The sequence below is a fragment of the Cololabis saira genome, chromosome 13, assembly GCF_033807715.1.
Source record: "Cololabis saira isolate AMF1-May2022 chromosome 13, fColSai1.1, whole genome shotgun sequence".
Taxonomy (NCBI): Eukaryota; Metazoa; Chordata; class Actinopteri; order Beloniformes; family Belonidae; genus Cololabis; species Cololabis saira.
Window position 1 is genome coordinate 23,239,896 of NC_084599.1, and position 20,098 is coordinate 23,259,993.

General features: G+C 38.2%; 2 protein-coding genes across 9 annotated transcripts in view; one reads left to right on the plus strand and one right to left on the minus strand.

The window, feature by feature from the left end:
- Nucleotides 1-7,149, plus strand: part of pex5la (peroxisomal biogenesis factor 5-like a) — a 113,530-nt gene extending 106,381 nt beyond the window's left edge. For all 6 annotated transcript variants that reach the window (XM_061738352.1, XM_061738356.1, XM_061738353.1 and 3 more), the window contains one exon: nt 1,672-7,149. In XM_061738352.1, the coding sequence (XP_061594336.1) occupies nt 1,672-1,873 (202 nt within the window). In that variant the 3' untranslated portion in view covers nt 1,874-7,149. The remainder of the gene's footprint in view (nt 1-1,671) is intronic.
- A 103-nt stretch (nt 7,150-7,252) lies between these two features.
- usp13 (ubiquitin specific peptidase 13) overlaps nt 7,253-20,098 on the minus strand; it is a 42,659-nt gene continuing 29,813 nt past the window's right edge. For all 3 annotated transcript variants that reach the window (XM_061738351.1, XM_061738350.1, XM_061738349.1), the window contains exons 17-21: nt 19,576-19,719; nt 12,677-12,846; nt 10,862-11,051; nt 10,252-10,336; nt 7,253-10,009 (exon numbers count right to left, since the gene is read on the minus strand). In XM_061738351.1, the coding sequence (XP_061594335.1) occupies nt 9,913-10,009; nt 10,252-10,336; nt 10,862-11,051; nt 12,677-12,846; nt 19,576-19,719 (686 nt within the window). In that variant the 3' untranslated portion in view covers nt 7,253-9,912. The remainder of the gene's footprint in view (nt 10,010-10,251; nt 10,337-10,861; nt 11,052-12,676; nt 12,847-19,575; nt 19,720-20,098) is intronic.

The following is a 20,098-nucleotide window of genomic DNA, read 5'->3' on the forward strand; positions in this document are numbered from 1 at the left end:
ATCATTTTAAACATTTGGGCTGAAAACATTTAGCTGTGAGTGCATTTGATGAAGATGGAGGTTATAAGAAAAGACGACGGACCGGCGAGTCAGTTCAAGCTTTGGAGGCCTATGAACAGGCTCAGATGGGGGTTTCTTTTAATCCCAACTGTTACACCAGGGTTTATGTTTAAAAAAAAATGCAAGAAACATTGGGTCTTTTGCTTAGTCGTTTTCACATGTTCTCCTTCATCGTTACTTACTTGAGTCCATTATTCGCCTCTGTCATAACGTCTACTGTAGCTCACTGACTTGGTTTCATCGCTGTTGATGTGTTACCAAAGTTACTCTGGCTGGTTTTTGCCAGTAGTAGGGATAGGAGATACAACAGTTAGACAAAGCTACATAGAGTAACCAAAATGAATTGAGTACTTCAAATTAAATTGAAATTGATATTTTAACAGGAAAACCTCCTTTGTGTTGTTTTTGGAAATATATCCACATGTAAATTCAACCCCATAGCAGTCTTTAAACCTAAAGGTTTTAGAAGTTAAAATGTACCATTATAATTTGCAGAGAGAGAATTATGGAGCATCTCCGAGACAACTCGGAAATAGAAACAAGGTAACCCATAGCAGAAAGACCTTTAGACTGGTATAAAAAAGGGGAATATTTCTAAAGTACACAGGGCTAAAAGAGCCTCGAATCTGATGCAAGCAGAAGGAGAGGAATAGCTAGATCCAAGCTAAATAACAGGAAAGCAGCCACCAGCCACCAACTGTACGACGGCAGCTGAAAAGGAAATACAAACAAAATGAAAATTTCATTTTGTGATGTAAGGCAGTGAAATGTCAGCATTTCAGGCTGATTTTCAAGAAGAAATGACACAGGAACAAAAACAAATCTCTCAGGGTTTAGAAGCTGTGACTTCCAACTGAGCTCACTTGCTTTTGATGCAAATGTTTATTCCTTCATGAACTCTCCTGAAACACGATACAGCTTTAATGTTAAGAGGTTGAAATTCTATACAATTTAAACTGGACTATTACATGTTAATTCAAACAATTTAAGACAATCTGAGACAATGGGGACGTATTGATCAAGTTACAACCATATACAGTCCCTGAATTACAGTCAAAAATTAGGGGTTCAGAGATACCTTTTAAAAATATGTACAAACAAGCACATACACCACTGTTGGACAAGAGCTCAATCAAATTACTGAAAAAAACTGTTCTCGGAATTTCACATAAAAGTATGAGAACAAGCCCGTGTACAAAATTATGAGAAAAGTGTGCATGCATACATATACGTGCGTGTGTGGGAAAGCACTCAATATGTGTTAAAAGCTAATGTATGAGTCAGAGGTTGTCTGCATGGTATTCTTTCCTGCTTACACAAGGAGTAAAGTGACAAATCAGAATTCATCTGTGTATTTCTGTCAAATAAATGGTGCTAAAAGCGTTGCGATGTAGGAGCAATCCATCAGACTACAGCAGCAGCAGGCTGACACTTCACCACCAGCTGCGAACTTTCAACCAATAGTCACATGAGCTTTTGATTGAGCTCAAAAGTGGAATGAATCATATATACAGTGTAATTATAGCTGATTAAATAAATATAATCAAGTCAAACTTTGACTATCCATCGTTTACCCAATATGATTTGTGATTTTTGTCATTTCTTCACCAGAGAGGCAGCCAGGAACTTCCTGACCGCCTTAAGTCTTCAGAGGAAAAGCCAGAGTCGCCAGCAGTCCCATCAGGTGATGTCTGGAAACATCTGGGCAGCTCTGAGGATAGCATTATCCATGATGGACCAGCCTGAACTCTTCCAGGCTGCAAACATTGGCGACCTGGATCTTCTTATGCGGGCTTTCAACTTAGAAATTTGAAGAAAGAGGCAAAGACGATCTCAACACCCCCATCACTGATACGTTCATTTCTACCCAGGAGCCATGAGAGCAGAGTGCACACGTCAGAGCTACGCACGCTCAAGACAATACAGTTTTTATACACATCAAAATTATCTGCCGTTTTCAAAGCTCTCCGATTTTTTTGTCCTAGTACCTTGGAGCTGGTTTTTTTTCTTCTTTTTTTTGGGCCGGTTCTTCCAACTGGTTTTTTGATGAAATTTGCACTGCAATTCATGATTTCCCTAAAGAGCACAAGGACGGGCAAAGACTGTACAAGCAATGCCTTAGAGAACACATCAATTAAAAACTGACTCATCCAGTGGAACAGAGCTGAGCCGGGAGAGGCAGCGAGTTTTAAGACAGAGGATCTCCTCACAAGCCATTTGCTGCAGAAATATGAGGTTTGAGAGAAAAACTATTGACTGGAGATGTTTCTCATGCAAACCCCCCTCAAGCATGGATTTAGTGAGCAAATTTGAAAGGCTGCACCACATAACATGCAGCTTCAGATTCTGTTCCCGGCTTGTTGTCGTCCTCCGTCAATGGAGAATTATGATACTGCATGAATAGGCATTTTTAAATGGATACTGGTTTAAAATTAAAATACTTGTAGGTGTTTTCCCTTTGCACTTCAGGCAAATAGATGACTTCCTCAATCCAAGTGAATGTGCAAGCCAGGTTGTGAAGCCTTACTCAGATGCATGCAACCAATAGTATTTACTTATGCTTTTTTTACAGCAACAAAAAGATCTAAGCCATTTTCCCACCTGTTTCAATTTCTCTATATACCTACCGTCTTCTGACCTTAAAAAACTGCTGAGCCATTGAGTTCAGATTAGTTTTATTTCTGGGGGGTCTTGGCTCCTATCTCGACTTTGTTCCCTTTATATGGACTGGCTGGACAAAGAGACGCAATAGCTCGGTAACATGATCCGTAAAGCCATCATTAGTGTCTTTAAACTTTCTCATTACAACTGATGCACACAACGTTTTGTTTTCACTGACCGGTCATGTCATTGCAGCATGACAAAACTGCGTTAAAAGATGTGTAGTAACAAGCCGAAACCCCAGAAAGAAGCTCGGTGGATTCCCAAACACAGTCATTTGTATCTTTGCTGCGGCTCCACAGGCAGCAAAACTCATACATTTAATTAGATCAGGTTGCCTCAGCCATCACGGATGATTTAAACATTTATGCAAGGTGAGGCACATCGCGACACACATTTTATTTGTTTGTTCCACGTGCACACTGCAATTTATGTTGATATGCATCCACAGAAAATATGTTTGTATAAAATGTGGTAATTCTCCTACTCAAGACAGATATTCTGTCCCACCTCAGATGCTTTTTCACAAATGTGCTATTTAGCTGGCAGATTCTTTTACATTGCAATATGTAGTTTGAAAGTCACTCTGTGACATGGACATCATGTTCCCTGGCATGCAACAACAGAAAATGACAGACAATCAGGTGGACTGTACAAATCAGCTCACTTTAGTGTTTATCAAGCATGTCCACAGTCAGGGTGTGCGGGAGAGAGTAGGTTTCATTGTCAGCTCCTCTGCAAAAGGTCATGTTTCATGTTGCTGTCAGTTTGTCCCTGTCTGCCTCAGTGGACCAGAGGGAAGTGTTGATTCTGTATTTTGAAAGAATGCTATCAGGGGAGACCAGAGACCAGTGCGAGACCCATTCATCCTCTGGACTGTACAGATGGGATGTCATGGTCTGTGTAGGAAAAAGTGTTTTATCAGGAACCTGTGAGAGAACAAACGCCATCCACCTAAAGTGCAGCTTTCACGTTTTATAAATCCCTGCCATTGCAATGAGTTCACAAAATTCACTACCCTACATCTTTGTTTACCCAGCGTACTTTATTGCATGTGCAGACTCTGCTCTTTGAGAAGAACTTCCAAACTACAGCGTTTTTCAAACACCTTTTTTTTTTTTGGCATCCACCGAATTAAAGATAAAAAAAAAGAAGATTTGAAGGTGTGAGGGGCATAGTGGTAACTACAACCAGATTGTTAAAAATATTTGTCTTCACGGAGAGCCTAAATAGGACGCACCGAGACACAAAACATATATGAATGCTGTTAAAATCCTGCATCAAAAGGGTCCTGAAAGTGAACTGGCAAAGGCAACGAGGCCAATGCAGGAGGAAATTTAATGAGAGATTGGATAATAATCGAAGTAGTAATTTATAGGTTATATCCAGTTGTTCGTGGTATCTGGTTACCGTAGTTACATTCCTCAGTTCTGTAAATACCTCTCTTTTTTGATTTTGGGTGAAATATGTCCTGTTTCCAGGTAAGGTTGTAGATTTTAGATCAAATATAGAAAGAATTTTCGTTCTCTGATGCCATATTTGGAGTTTCCTGTAAATTCCACATTAAAGGGAGTTTTCCCACTGAAGGCATTATTCTTCAACAGCCTAAAATGTGTATTTTAATGTTTAGGGCTTTTCTTTCCTGAGCTAATGATAACTCCATGACACACATTTATACGAGACCTGCATAGTAGCTAATTTGGCTTTTTAACAAGGAATAAGCAGCTATGTAGCACTAAGCCAGTTTTTGACCAATCTGAGTAGACAAGGTTACTCAAGATGGGGCTTTTAAACAGATGCTAAAACAGAGAACTTTACATTGCAGCTTGGAAAGCTTTTCATTAAGTCCTCCAAAGATCTAATTTTAGGACTGTATACTGTATGTCCAGGATAGAATGGACCCTTTAAACTGAAGTACCACTAATGGCCTGTAGGTGCAGCCGCCAGGACCTCTCATGAGATGAGAACTTCTCTCATGAGATAAAGTCAGCTGAATTTTGTCACAAGATGTCGAAATCCTATTAACTAATTTGAAATAATTTTCACATGGGTTATTGGCGATCCTTCTGAATGAAATTGAATAATTAAGTAGGCTTTATATCTCAAAGATTGATGATTGAGGGCCTGACTGGCTTGATTAAAATGCCAGGACGCCTGTAGGATTGATTGACAACCCTGTTGGAATGGAGACAAGCAGAACATTTATTGTCGGTGACCTTGATTCACATGCTAATTATCATGAGTCATGACTATTTCATTTGTTTGTGCAGGGAGGTAGAGTCCCCATCATGGCTGCAGGTGACTGACTTTTGCATGTTTTGCAACTGTGCAGTCCCTCATGAGCATTTGTTTCTGCTGTTCATCACATACATCAGTCAGGTGTGACGTATGTGTTCATGTTTCTGACATCACATCATGTTAGCTGAGCACATCCACAAGTGTTCTATTTTGCACATACAAGGCTAACCTCGCAACCTCTCTCTACTTGCAATAGTTCCACGAGCATTTGTTGGGAAAATGTAACTCTGTTCAGACCTGTATTTGTCTAATTTCAATTATAAACAGAGACTCTGTTCCCTGTCCAGTCAGCTGTCCCCTGTGTAAACACAACTGTGGAAAACATGTAGTAGGCTATGGACATTTGGGATTTAGTTAGTCTGGTAACTTCTTATTTTGGTTTGTTTATTTATTTTTGTAAAACCTACGACTGAACCTTCTCAGGTGAACTGCCCGAGCTTAGCGCATGATCCAGAGGAACAGTTTGAGGCTGATTGCATGTTAGATTTTCACTTTATATATTTCAATTTTGTTTGCATGCAAGTGCTTTTCCCCCACTCCCACTAACATAAAAAGTAAATGAGGTTTTCTTGCAATATTTCTACAATACACTACAACCTTTGAATACAGTGATATATACATATATAATCAGTATTTACTCAACAGAAGATGTTTTTCCCCCCGTCTTTGCTTAGAACAGGTTTTGTGTGTGAGCCTCACGCAGAGGATTTTAAGAAATAACACACTTCTTACAAACTTAGATGAGCTTTAATATGGTACTTTTCTAAAAAAAAAAAAATAGCCAATCATAGTCATATTCGTAGACATTTCGGAAATGGAGTCTCTCCAAATTGTAAACACACTTTTAACCACTGCAGTGACCCCAACCTATAAAGCTTTTCAGTTTCCATTAAAGCTTTCTTTAGTGTTGAAAGTCATTGTGTTTAGCAAGCAGTCATGTGGAAAGAAAGCACACCTTCTATGGTTTTATGCACTAGAACTTTTTTTATTTATTTTAATTCTCCAGTCCCAATCTTCAGAACATCTTATATTGCAGTGTCATTATTCAATAAAAACTAAGCCAAAATGAAGCTGTTACGTGGAAACACTGAATACTCTCTTACTGCTTCCATAGAGTGCAAGTGGGACCAGATGCTGCTGATCATGTGCATTTCATTAACCGACCATCAGCAGGCGTGAGCACGTCTATAAAAACAGACGCTTTAGCAGTTTGCTAGTCTGACACATTTAGGTGTTAAACACAAGAACGAAATGAGAGTTGACCAAAATTCCTTTACATCATGAGACACTGATATTGTTCAGTAAATGGCTAACGTTTTGTTGTTGTTGATTAAAGCTATTGAATAATAGTCTGTACTTAGACAATTCATCTCTGCATCTCATTTTATGGCTTAGTTTAACTTGAAACAACAGAACTAAATGAGAGTGTGCTTGTTTTTTCACATGACTGCAGAATCTATTTGTAAGCATATTTTTATAACCTGTTAAAGAGTATATGAAGTGATGGTTTTAATGTGGTTTAATCACTGCCAAGTGATGTGATGAAATTTTGCACACGTTTTTCATGATGAAAGCCAGACAGCCGAGAGTATCAGGTAAATTCATCATGGACAAAATACAAAATTTGTCAAATTGTCAACTACTGTAAAACATTTCAGACGTTTGCCTTGAAATTAAAATAGCAGAATGATTTAAAAACAAAAGAAAAGCACAAAAAGGAAGGATTTTTAGGTATACGTGACAATATAACCGAGAAGAGTTTGTGCACTATAGGAATCCAAAAAACATGAAGCACTTTTCCTTTGTGAATGTTGTAATTGTATATGGTATTGTTTTGGTATTGTTTGAATTCAGCTGTTTCATAGGTTGGGGTTCATAAAGGTTATTAATGTGTACAATTCTTTCTTTTTCTCCTTTAATTCAGCTTGTATAAAAAAAAATCTTTTTCAGGTTAATTTGTCATGAATGAGAAATATGAAAAAATATTTTGATGAATGAAATTAGAAATTATATACTTCATATACAGCCATTTATTGAAACAACTACTATAATGCATATTACTCTCCCTGTATAATCACAAGGAACTCATTAGCACCTTTGAAATGTACATTATGAAACTAATCTTTTAAAATAAACTGTTATATATTCTCTGCCCATGGGTCTTTATTTTTCTAATTAAAAGGTCACACTTGAAACAGCAAATTTCTTGTTGAACAGTAAAAGAAGCCAAATCTCAACAAAGGTGTAGTTTATTAAATTATCCAAACATTGTAAAGTAAACAGTGCCACTGGATATACTGTGCTGCTCTGTCTCTATTCACGTACACAGAAGCCATATTTGGATTAATGCCTACCTTACAAAAGTCAACTTATATTATCCCGTCAAGAAAACTGATGAAAACTACAGAATGGCACAGATTTGTTTGCAAAAAGGCAACAAAGTAAAGAGTGAAGAACACTTGACATTTAGTTATTTGGTGGAGGGGGGGAATTAAAACAAAACTTGAAAAGCTTCAATTGTACAATGCAAATGACTAAATGTCCATGTCTGGTGCACGCTAACTGCAAGATGCCGTTTTTGGTGACAAATTGAACCATAAAGTTTGAACAAGAAGAAGAATGGAAGAGACCAAACTGGAGGGAAAGCTGGAAAAAAATAAGACAAAAGACAATAAGAAGAAAATAAGAATAAAAAGGTGCTGAGAAGTCAAACGAATTTTACAGAATATCTCAACATATATATGACTAACCATTGTTAAGCAGAAACACAAGACTTGCATACAGAATACTAGTATTCCCCATTGCATAGACAACAAACACTGCAGCAGTTTATTGGTTGAGATCTGATATGAGAATTTGAAATAAGAGATGTATGTATACTTATCCCAATTCGACTGTGTCTGTAAAAACAGTCAGAAAGGGGCTTTCTTTACTTTTTCTCGAGGTTATCGTCCTTAACAATCATGTTCCAGCCACCAGTTCCCTCACGTCTTCATGTACATCTGAACGTACTCTTCCCCATGCTAAGGAATGCATTTTTATGCATTTTCTTGTAAACTATGACAGCTAATCATTCAATATCAAATTCAAGTGGAAATGTGTACAGGATTCAGCTTTTTTCTTAAACACAAGGAGAATTTATGCCCAGCAAAAGACTTTTTTAAAGATTCAAGCCCCTCAAAGTGAACTACTGAATAAGAGACAATTTCACCATGAGTCAAGGTCAGTAATGTCAATATTTTGCTATAATGCATTCTTTTATGAGATGCAGCAAAGAACGCTATTGAGACTGTTAATAAAATAAATAGAATATATGAAGTCTGATATTGAAATGAGAATTTGACAAACAAGAACACATTGTTGTTATATACGGTATATGTTACATCCATTATGTAAAATGTGTACATCCTGAGTAGATGGTACATACAGTATATCGTAGATAATCCAGCATGGTCTTATGATCATTACATCAGCATCATGGTGGTTTTCTGAGTATCAAAGCTGTAGATATGGTTGTGTTTCCAATGAGCACCATATAATTATACATTCAGCATTGCACCGCGTCCATTAGTGCCTACACTGGAGAGGAGATGTAGATCACTGTGAAGCTTTTATTGTACCATTTCTTCAAGAGTAGATTTGGTTGTAGTGCATATTGCTCCAGATATGGTAAAATGTTCAGGCGCATAAATAAACCAGCCAAAAAGTGGCAACATATCATAAGAACACATTTGAGTTACCTTCTGGGTCACAGTCTGAATCTGTCGAGGTGATAAAGAAACCAAAGCGCAGCAGGTGCAGCAGAGTTAGGATTTGCCCAGAATGCAAATATTTAGCATTTTTGGCATAAAAAAAAAAGAAAAAGGTCGCTGCAGGATAGAGAACTTAACAGGCATATTCAAATAAGCCCACATGTACTTAAATTGGCAATCAATTAAATGCAACAAGGGGTCAACAGGAAAAGAGCTCTAGAAATTCAAATAGAGATATCAAATCAATTTGCTTGTAGTGGCGATGACACACAATAAATCCTATATCTACATCAATTGTAGAATATGAACCTTTTTTTTGGCCAAAAAGGGCTCTTGGTGAAATAAATAATATGTCTAAGCCAATGACTCAGCCAGTGTATCAGGTTGCTGAAACTTCCTCATTAAAAGTGGGAAAACTTTCACATCATTCTCCAAACAAACTGGGGCAGTTTTGAGCTATCATTCAGCTTGTAACACTGCTTATTTACAATATCATTTAGCACTTATTTCTAACCATCCTGTTGCTGTCCATTTTGAACTGAAAACACAATGTGCTAAAAAGTTCTAACCAAAACTATTTTACTCTTTGTTCTCTGCAACTGCATAAAAAAAACAACAACATTGCATTTTACTTCAAATTACAATGAAAGACACAGTACAGTGGCAGCACAGTCATTTTTTTTCTGCTGTAGTGGTTTCTGAGCATTTCTGGGCTGGCAGCAAAGAACTGCCATTTCAGTACACATTTATAAAATGCTGTACTTTGAAATCACAGTAGCTGAAGGCAGAGAGGAGGAACAACCAGATTTGGTATGTGATTATTTTGTTTACGGATCAGAAGTAGAAATTGCACGCATCCCGCTGTACCTACACTGACAAGAGCTTTCCTTTCCTCTTTCGGTTTTAACATAAACACAAAAACATACATTCAAAGCATAGACGCAACACAAATGCACAAAAAGCACATTGCTTTCCCTTTCTGACCAGTGTTCCTGGTTGCTGCTGTCTGACATCATGATAAGGCAAGCAGCTGGTCTGAGGTTTCTTCCATCGGTTCCACTGCACCTGTTCCTACAGTTGTCAGTCTTCTGGGTGGAAGACTGCGTATTTAAAGGTTGCAGGGGGGTGGGGGGCAGGGACTTTAACTGCTAGACAGTCGATGGTAAAAGTAGATGTAGCCCAAGTCTTTTGGAGGCCTTTCTGACAAACACACCTTGTGGTCGTTGTAGATCAGCCACCTGCATGAAAACAAACATTAGATCAGGGTACAAATTCATTTCCTTCTAAAAATGGCTGTGCAGAAAATGTAACACCATTTTTCTTTCAATTGGGTCTAAAAAAAACACAGTTTCCTTATGATTCCTGATATGAAACCTGATAATATAATAATTTTTGAGGGTATTGGAAAAGCTTGGATGTTGTCAGCTTTGATACACAAATAAAACTCAACATCATTCAAGTGACGGTGCCTGCAACTCACCTTCCCTCCTTCTTGATGTGACAAACATAATGTCCAGACATTGTGGATGTTCCCATGTGGCTGATGAAGGCGAACAGCTCATATCCTGAACATGAGAAAAGCCACAAATAGAAGGAGTATAAATAAACAAAAGGCTCTTTACAGCTGCTTACTGTCCAGTTCTTTATTAAAATAGACATTTAAGCTTTTCACTTCTCTAAAAACAAAAATATATTCAAAATAGGCATTTTATAATGATTAAACTCGGCAAGCTAATTAAAATGATAATCATGCTACCACAGTTTTTAATATAAAAGCACCTGTTGAAAACCCATTTTTCCTTTCTGATGGACTTCTGTGAGTTACTATAAGTTTTGTTTGAGTAGTTTTTAAAATAGTCAAACACTGCAACTCCCTTTAATTACCATGAATACTATTTCTGTCCATTCTATTTTTTTCTGCAGAGTTTTAAAACCAGGAGATCTAGCACTATCGCATGATGTTGGGTAGTCATATATCGTATCATTATAAACCTAACAAGTTGTTGAGGATCATACTTCCTGGACCTTCAGATGGATGTTAATAATAGATATGGCCAGTGGCAGCTTCAGACATAAATAAAACCACTCACTTCCCGGTCCGTCTTTGACTCGGGGGCCCGATATCTCTCTATCTGGAGAGAGCGTGGCGTCGCTGTGCGAGTTGGCGTTGGAGAAGGCGTTGTCGTTGGGCTCTGTGTCAGCCATGTCTGAAAGGGCATCACTCTCCTCCTCCTCGGGGTGGGTGAAGATCCAGTCTAGAGCTCGTTCAAGGTTATTATTCTGGAAAATTATAAAAGAATACCAAATAATAAGGTTACTGATGGTTTTTATGCACCATGATAATTAAAAACAGTTCAGATTTTCCAGGTTTACTTGGGTCTTTGCAATCAGGAGTGTAGCTTTAAAGAGCAACTCAGTGAAGTTGGAACTAAAAATGCTGCTGCCACTAAAGCTGCAAAAACATCACAATAGTCGTACAAGTAGGGCTCTTTGGCAAAATAATTGATAAAAAACAGTCACATGTTAAAAGAGCAATCATTTACTGGGAAAGTGGCAAGCAAACCATCTGTAATAAATAAACTTTGAACAAAATTAATTTAAACTTTGAACAAAATTTGTTTAATTCTAAACAAAAGGTGTGATTCCTGGAGAATGGCAGTCTGGAGGAGGATGCTGCGAGATGAATTGGATAATGCCATCTGATTTTTTTCTCTGTCAGGTCGCTGGGGTTGAAAAGATGCTCCTCATACTAAATATGGGCTGACAATAAAGCAGCAGTGAGACCTCTCTGTTTCACACCTCCATCCCTCAGGGGGAATATGTGTTCTTTGTTTTTTTCCACTTCAGCAACACGGTGGCTGGCAGGGAGTTGGGTGGCATTACTAATGATAAACAAGGAAGCTTAGTGCCTATTTTTAGACCTTACTAAAAGTCTGCTGGGCTATTTTTTGCTGAGGGGCTAGTCTGAAATATGAAACAAGAAATGTGAGTGTCGAGGGCCATTTCAAAACAGGGGAAGTAATAACTGTGCAGTAGCTGCAGTCTCTGCATTTGAAAAATGACAGAAATGCATATATAATTTGTGTGATACATTTATTTGTCAGAAATGTGTGAGATGTGATGTTAAAATGGCTCAACTGCCACTAAGACGTGTTGCTTCAAAAGCAGAAAGGCTGGATTAGTTGTTTGTGTACCTCTGGGACTATTTGTAAACACCCTGTAGAGAAGATGTCTTTAATCACTCTGACATGCAGGACCTCTTAAATCTGCAGTTTGGAAAGTGAACAAGTAGGGCAGCCAAGCCCCTTATGACTTACAGAGCTTGGGTTTAACCATCTTGCCCTCCCTTTACCCTCTTCAAATACCACCTTACTCCATGTCCTCTTCCTTTGTCACACTGTTTTATTGAATTTTCAGCTGTCTTAAAAGTTAGTTTGGCAATTTTCTGGGGGGGCAACATGCAGACATCACAATTGTGTCTTTGCCCTGCACCTCTCAGAGACGCATTACCCACTGTGTAAGTGGTTCTGTGTTTTCACATTTATATTGCTCGAGCCTGGTTTTCTAGACTTGCCATTAACTATCTATCAGACTAAATGCTCCTCCTACAAAAGACTTCATCAGGTCAGACACAATGAGCATGTCTGCCCACGCTGGATGCCCACTTCCTCTTGTGTTAACTCAAAGTAAATCTGTTATCTTTTCCTAAAACATTACAGCAAAGTCATGATTTTTTCCAGCAGAATCTACACAGGTTCTGAAATCATGACAGATGACTAAAAAGCATTCTACATTTATAAAGGACAGAGATGAAAGAATAGAAGTGAAAACAAATGATATATGGAACAGAAGCATTGGCGCCAGCAAAAGGAAAAAAAGCTAACATAGATAGACAGAAGGCTGACCGTGGCTTTGAGTGCATGGATGCTGTGGTTGCGGGGGAAACCCATTGACGTGAGGATGGAGATGCTCTCCTCTGGGGGCGAGTTGCTCACTGGAGTAGCACCCATGGGGATGTCACTGGTGGAGGGACCGGGATCCATCATAGAGGGCAAAGTAAGCGGTTCTGCAAAGTCTGAGAAGAAATGAATAACAAATGTCTTACACTGCTAAATGCCAAAGGAATGAAGCTGAAGCAATGAAATTAAATCTAGGCAGTAAAACTTTAATCTCTGTTTCACAGTGGTTACCTTCCAGGGCACAAACGGAGAACATCCGAAACCTCTTAAATGTGTATAACATGGTGGATTTTGAGTGAATACAACAGAAGTACTGTACGCTTCCTCATGTATCTGACTAATACGGCAGTGAGGACTGTTGGGGAGGAGCAACGCACTTGAATTTACCTAATCTACCCCGCAGCTCACACCTTCATGGAAATGCCACAGACACACAGATGAAATAATCTTTTAGCTCATTGAAAGAAAAAACAAACATAGAGGAGTTTTTGAGTTCTAAATTGCCGTTAGGCAGAATGCAGTTTACTGAATATTATCATGTCATGTTCAGTGGCCCAACCTTTGAAAGAGAGATGGAAGAAGACAAAAAGGAAGTGTGGTCAGAGGTTAGTCAAGGGCTTGGTATGCAGAGAAAGATCTGATAATCATTTTCAAACCATCAGCAAAACAATGATTGGTTTTCATGGTGATATAAATCATTTAGTTTACATTTTACTGAGAAAAAAAAAGGCAAACAACTTTGCTTTCTGTCTGTTGCCTGGCAACCAATTTACAAAATGTTCCTTACGGATTACATTGAAATATTGATTATTTGTTATCAATAAATGAATGTTGCATGTTAGTTTCATGAAACCTTTTTGGGTATGCATAGAAATAAACCCTGCTAATCTGTTGTTTAGGATGAGCAGCTAAAGAGGAGTTCCTAGGCAGGACACTTAGATGCACACAGATGCCTGCAAACGTGACACAATGCAAAAGACATGCTCCTCTGTTGAGATCGTAACCAACCGCCTCTGTAACTCACTGCACAGATACACATATAGACAGTCCTTTCTAGCCAAGAGAGTCTGTGAAGGTGAAATGCAGAAGATTGCACACATGATCACTTAATTCAGGAATCATTGTGCATTTCAACCCTGAAAAAAAATTGTTCTTTCTTTGTAGAAGGATTTGTAGATTAAAATGCAATTTAAGTGACCCTGAATACAAGGACATGCCTGCTGGAATTGCTCTACTGCTGGCCATAAACAAAGCCTTTATATCCTTCCTGGCCATAAATGAAAACAAACACTACTGGTCTCCCATATCTCCATTCCATGTCTTACGTCCTTTTGACTGTTAAAATGTCTTTCTGTTTAGTCCTTTTTTTTCCTCTTTCTATAAAACAGGAGTCCTATGGGCAGATGAATGAAAGACAAAATATGGAAAGGCAAGATATTTTTAGGTGATTAAGTTCTGACAAACATTGTCAGCTTCTATCTATATTTAAACCTAATATGAGTCTTTGTAATTTTGTTGTTCTTAGAATTGGTTTGTCCAATGTCATAGACACAGTTTCCTGCAGATGCACCTTCCAATGCTGAATTATCAGTGGATGTTGCAAGTTCTTTTTCCAAAACACTGGTTATTTCGAGCTAAACTTGTCCACAACACTGGGTCTTCACATCCTTTCTCCCGGTACTAAATGGTGTGCCTCAGGGTTTCACAGCGTGACCACTGACATTCTCCATAGACTGGATTGTCTGTAAATAAACATTCCAGGTTTTTCCAGTTTCATGTGCATGACACACTTAACTGTTGTCCATCCCCTTTTGGTAGTAAAATCCCAGCAGTCTGCCATGTTGTTGCATAGTCGCAATCACCTCAACTTAATTAAGTTTGCTCGTTAATAATTGTCGCAAACTGATTCCCATTTCACTTAAATTAGTATCTGCTAGACAAAAAAAAACAAACTTATATATAATGTTAGCCCTGGGAGCAAGTGGTGACATCAGATTAAATTACTATTGTATACCTCTCACAAGACTCAAATATGTCTTCTCTCTTAAATGACAATGTGGCTAGGGTCCCTACAGATGAAATAAGGTTGTGTACAATGTGTACAAAAAGTGTATGAACATGAATGTCCTTTCATTTCCTGTAGCGTTTTCATAGTCTGTAAAAGTGAACTAATATTGATCAAAGTACTGTCAATAGACATTAAGTGAGGAGAGTTCATGGCCTCTGCTTTAGTACCAGTCCAGTTCTATGGAGCAGAGACCATGAACTCTCCGTTTACATCTATCGGTTATCATTCCTTTATAAAACAATCTTGTTTATACATTTTTTTGTACACGTACAAAGTACTTTGTTCTAACTCAAGCTGCTTTGATTCATGTCATTTTGGTCCCTACTGAGATGTTACACTCATTACCATCAAGTAATAAACTTTAACTCCAGTGTTCAAAAAATCCAAGTTGTTTTTGTTTTTTCTTGCCTTTCTTTTTGATCAATATTATTAATTGCAATAAGTTAAAATTATCCAAAGCTCCTCCAAGTGTCTACTGTCAATCAGAATTACTTGATCCAGATGTAGAAAGACGAACGTTGTCAACTCAAAATAATGAACAGAAATGTACAACTTACACACAATTTACTAATTAAACACACAATTGCTTCACAGCAATGACCTTGTATAATGATTCTTTATAATTACTATTCTTTCTGTTTTTAAAATTTAATTTTATATTTGCTAATGATAACAGTCTTGATAATATATACACTTTAACATTATTTCCCACAAGGAACTAATTATGTATTTTTCAAATCAAACATCTCAAACACTTGTTTAGATAAATGTATTTTTTTAAAGACCTTTAATTGACAACAGCTATTATTAAATGATCTTGCTCGTGAACTTGTTACAGGTGAAATTTCTATTATGAGAGAATCCTTACATTGTTGTCAGGTTCAAAGCTGACGTGACTTGATGTGGCTTTTGGAGATTTTGTGCTACTTCGACTAAACTGCAAACATCGCCACACAGTAAATATTAAAACCTGTGTGAGCAAAACCAGCTGTGGTTGTAGCTTTCCTCCAGCTGAATCAGCTCGGAAGCATCTCTGTGGAAGCACAACTATGCTTTTCTTTATTGGCTTAAGGCTTCACTGACACGCATGATGTGAGATGCAATATTTTTTCTCAAACTTTAAATCCATTATGTCCTTTGGTTATTTCTCCCAAAGGAGGTGCACTTTATGTGCTCTCCTCCTTCTGGCTGGAGGAGTTTTGCTGCATTTTTAGTTCCTTGAAGTTTCTTTCAAGTTGTGTTACTGTTCTAGTAACAATGTCCTTGTAAGACATATTTCATCTTAAAGATTTATTTTCCTTTCATCGCCTTGGAAGTTTATTTTCATTTTTCTCAACTATTGGTGTCAGAATATTAATATGTTTCTCTAACAACAATAGCTGATCTCTTCGGAGTGTCTGTGAGAACTCTCAGGCTCTCAGATTGTGTGCAATAAAACAGAAGCATTTCTGTACAACATAGCTATAAGTAACTGTAGCTCACACTGACGACAACGTGACCGTCGCTCATGTCTGCCAACTTTCATAGCTTTTCCGTATAGTTTTTCATAGCTTTTCCATATAGACATGTGCATAAAATTGTTGGTTTCCTTAAAGTACTTTGAAAAGCGGTTAAAATGAAAGGAGCCGTCAATCATAACTGATAGCTTTCTGTATAAGATAGAATGAAGCAGATTTACCTCTAAAAATCCTCATCATGATCAGAAACTATGGCATAATGAAAAGCCCGCCCCTCAATATATCACTGTCACTAAACAGGTTGAGAGTTGTGTGAGAAGACAGACAATGATAGTTGCTGTTAAAGGCTATAAGACCATCTCCAAGCAGGTTCCTGTTCCTGTGACTACAGTTGCAATCATTAGGGAGTATAAAGGTCTACGGGACTGCAGCCAACCCTCCCCGGACATGGTTGCTAGAGGAAATGCAGCCCCAGGTTGTCCAGAATGATGGAGCAGATGGTAGACAATGGGCCAAGAAAAACATCCAGAGAGATTCAAGCTGAGCTCTAAGGTCAACATCCTCACGTTTTGAACCACAGGGGCTTCATGGAAGATGATTATTAAAGAATGCCACTACTCAAACAAAAAATGTAATAAAAAAGGACAACAAAAACAGGCAGCAATATGGAAAAAGCAAGCAGACAAACCACAAAGTTTTTGTGTGGATGTCATTTTGACTAATGAGGCAAAACTGGAGCTTTTTGACAGGTCACCTGAGCTCCACTCAGAGATGGAAACTTCAAACTTCCTAAGAAGAGAGCACCAACCCTACAGTAAAACACGGAGTGGGCTTCGTTATATTTTGAGGCTGCTTTGGGGCATCTGACCTTGAATCTGTACAAGGTACAAAAAAAGGTTTCAAGACCATCCAGACACCCTGAAGTGAAATATGCTGTCCAGTGCCAAGAAGCTCATCCTCACTCACAGGTCATGGGTTCTTCAACGGCATAGTAAGCCAAAACATAAATCTAAAAAGCACCCAAAAATTGCCCTTATATTCTTGTTTTTTGTAGTTGTTTTTTTTTTGGGGGGGGGGGGGGGTTAAGATTTATCTATTTTTAGTCCTCTATGAGCCCTAACCCTAATCCTAACAGGAAACAGGTAGTGTGTAGAAGGCACCGTTCAAGCCTGAGTCAGCTAAAGTGGCTTTCTGAGGAAGAGTAGACCAAAATGACTGTTGGCAGCTGCTGTCTCATTAAAAAAGCTACAAAGATCACATATTGGCAGTGGTTGCTGATATAGGTTGTGTAACAAAATACTGTTTGTGAATGCCATGTTTTTTATCAAATATACATATACAGCTGAACCAAAAACCCAAAGTAAATTTAGGCTTGTGTTTAACGTGGAATAAATAATAATAGAGGTTGAAGATCTTTCAGTGACAGTTGGGGTTTTTGTTGTTTCGTGTCATGGAAGAATTTTGACCAGTTCACCCTAGTCTGTATTTCTATCATTAAGCTGTTTTTTTGTATTTTTTGTATGTAGTTCCATGTGTAACAACTGATTTCAATCTGGCCTGTGTTTTCACAATATTCAACATTTTTGTCTTCAGGGCTGATAAAATTTTTTTTTATTAAAATGCCAATATATACCTCATATTGTGATTAGTAATCTGGCAGTGACATGGCAGGGATTCGTTTGGTCTGTAGTTTGTTTTTGTTACTATTTTATATTTTTTCATACTGTTTAATTGTTTTTTATATTTTGTACACTGGTGTATGCTATGATCAACATGCCCATGCCTAATCAAAATGTTTGTAATTGACATTCAGCATTTCACCTTTTTCTTTTTTACCTTGTGAAAATTTCAATAAAAAGATCTTGAATAAAAAATAAAATGCCAATATATGCTGGAATAATGCCCAAAAGAGCCTGGAATTGAATTCCTTCTATGGTGGAATTTACCTCAATTTTACACATCTGAGAAAGCAGCTATATTAATCAACATAATGGCATCTACAGTTCTACTGAAATCATTTTTTTAATACTGCTGCATCTTGGGCATTTATCTTTTATTGCTTATGAGCCAGATGTGCTGACTAAAGCAGAAGGAGGTTGATAACAAAAGAAACTTTGCACGGCACACTTGAACAGACCATTTTGCTGATATTGAGCCTGAATGCAACCCATTTTGTAGATTCATTAGGATCCTCTAAAAACTAGCTGGCATGAGGCTGCTCTAATATCCATCCACTGTAGAGGCTCTTTACAGCCAGCCAGGGAAATAAAAGTGACATGAGTCAATGCCTCTGGGGGAGAGCTATACTGCTGAGAAGCTCTATTAGACTCCAAGTCAGATCCCACAAAATGTTCTATCGTTGATGTCTCACACGCAGACATGCACAAATAAACACCTACAGCCCAAAGTGAGACAAAGTCTGACATACACTCCAAGAACATGAGATTTGATACGTCTCTCACTTTAAATTACCTTTGTGCTTAAAAGGGTCCCCACCAAATAAACGTGCCTTGCTTCTTCATGTGATGTATTGGTTCACGGCAACACTTGGACACCTCCAGAAGCCTGCAGACTCAGCTTACAGGAACCGCTTTTCTCTGGCCTTCACTTTCTTATTAACGCTCACCCAAGATAGTAACTTGACAACTTCTGTCTGGATTCATTTGCTTTTAAAAGAATGAAACCTACAGCTAAAATTTTTAAGTTTTCAAAGTGTAATTTCACCACTAGATGCTTACAGAGTGCGTTGAGTGCGTTTAGTGCCTTTTTTTGTTCAAAATTAACCAAAAATCGTTATTTCTGGACTTAATTTACCACCAGTTCATCTATGATGCAATAAACCTATCAAACAGAAAATGTCTAAATGCTCCTGTCACACTTAGCATTTAAAAAACAGGGAGGCATCCCTGTAGATGAAATATTAAAATCAACACCCTCTAAACTCTGTCATTTAATATATTGTATGGCAGTTTGTAAACACATTACACTGATTTTAGATCAGCATCAGACAAGTCTCCTGCTGTCCCTGTCGGATTATGTTTGGGTTTTCTGACATCATTTCATTCATTATGTACGAAAACCGATAAACTAAGTCTCACTTTGTGATGCACGTTTTATAATACATGCTCATGTCCAACTTTTGACTTTACCAGCTGGCAATGCAAGTTACTCAAGGAACCTTGGACTGCATGTGAATTAACTATGACTTTGCTAAAAGTGAACTCTTACTCTAACATGTTCACTCACTCTGTGATAGCTGAACATTCCCCAAGATTCCTCACTACAGCGTTGCCATGCTCTGTGTAGTGATGCCATCTTACCGGGCTCTTCCATGTGCGCTATGATCCAGTTGAAGGCCATCTCTGGGCCCATGTTTCCTGTGTAGTACACCGCCTTCCTACACGCCTCCACTGGAAAGCCCATTTCTGCCAGCTGCATAACCGCCGTCTCATCAATCTCCGGAGCTGAGGACAGAACAGGACATCAGCATCCAAACACAGACTCCCTCATTCAACACCAGTAGCCCTCATTCTTAACAAACAAACACATTTGTGGAGACTCTCTCTCTCCCTCTCTCTCTCTCTCTCTCTGTATCTCTTTGGGACTCATTACGCATATATACCAGAGTAGAATCAGCCTGGAGGAGACATCTTTATAGTGGGATCATTTATCATTGAGAAAACTGAGCCTGGCTGAAATATGCAGGACTGCATGAAAAAGTTAGGTCTGTTTGGAAGTAGAGTGCAGCTGCAGCACCTGCTCAGGTAGTCAGCGACCTGGCTCTGGAGCATTCATCACATGCATGCAAGATATTTGTTCAAGACAGTGTGACTCAGAGGAGTA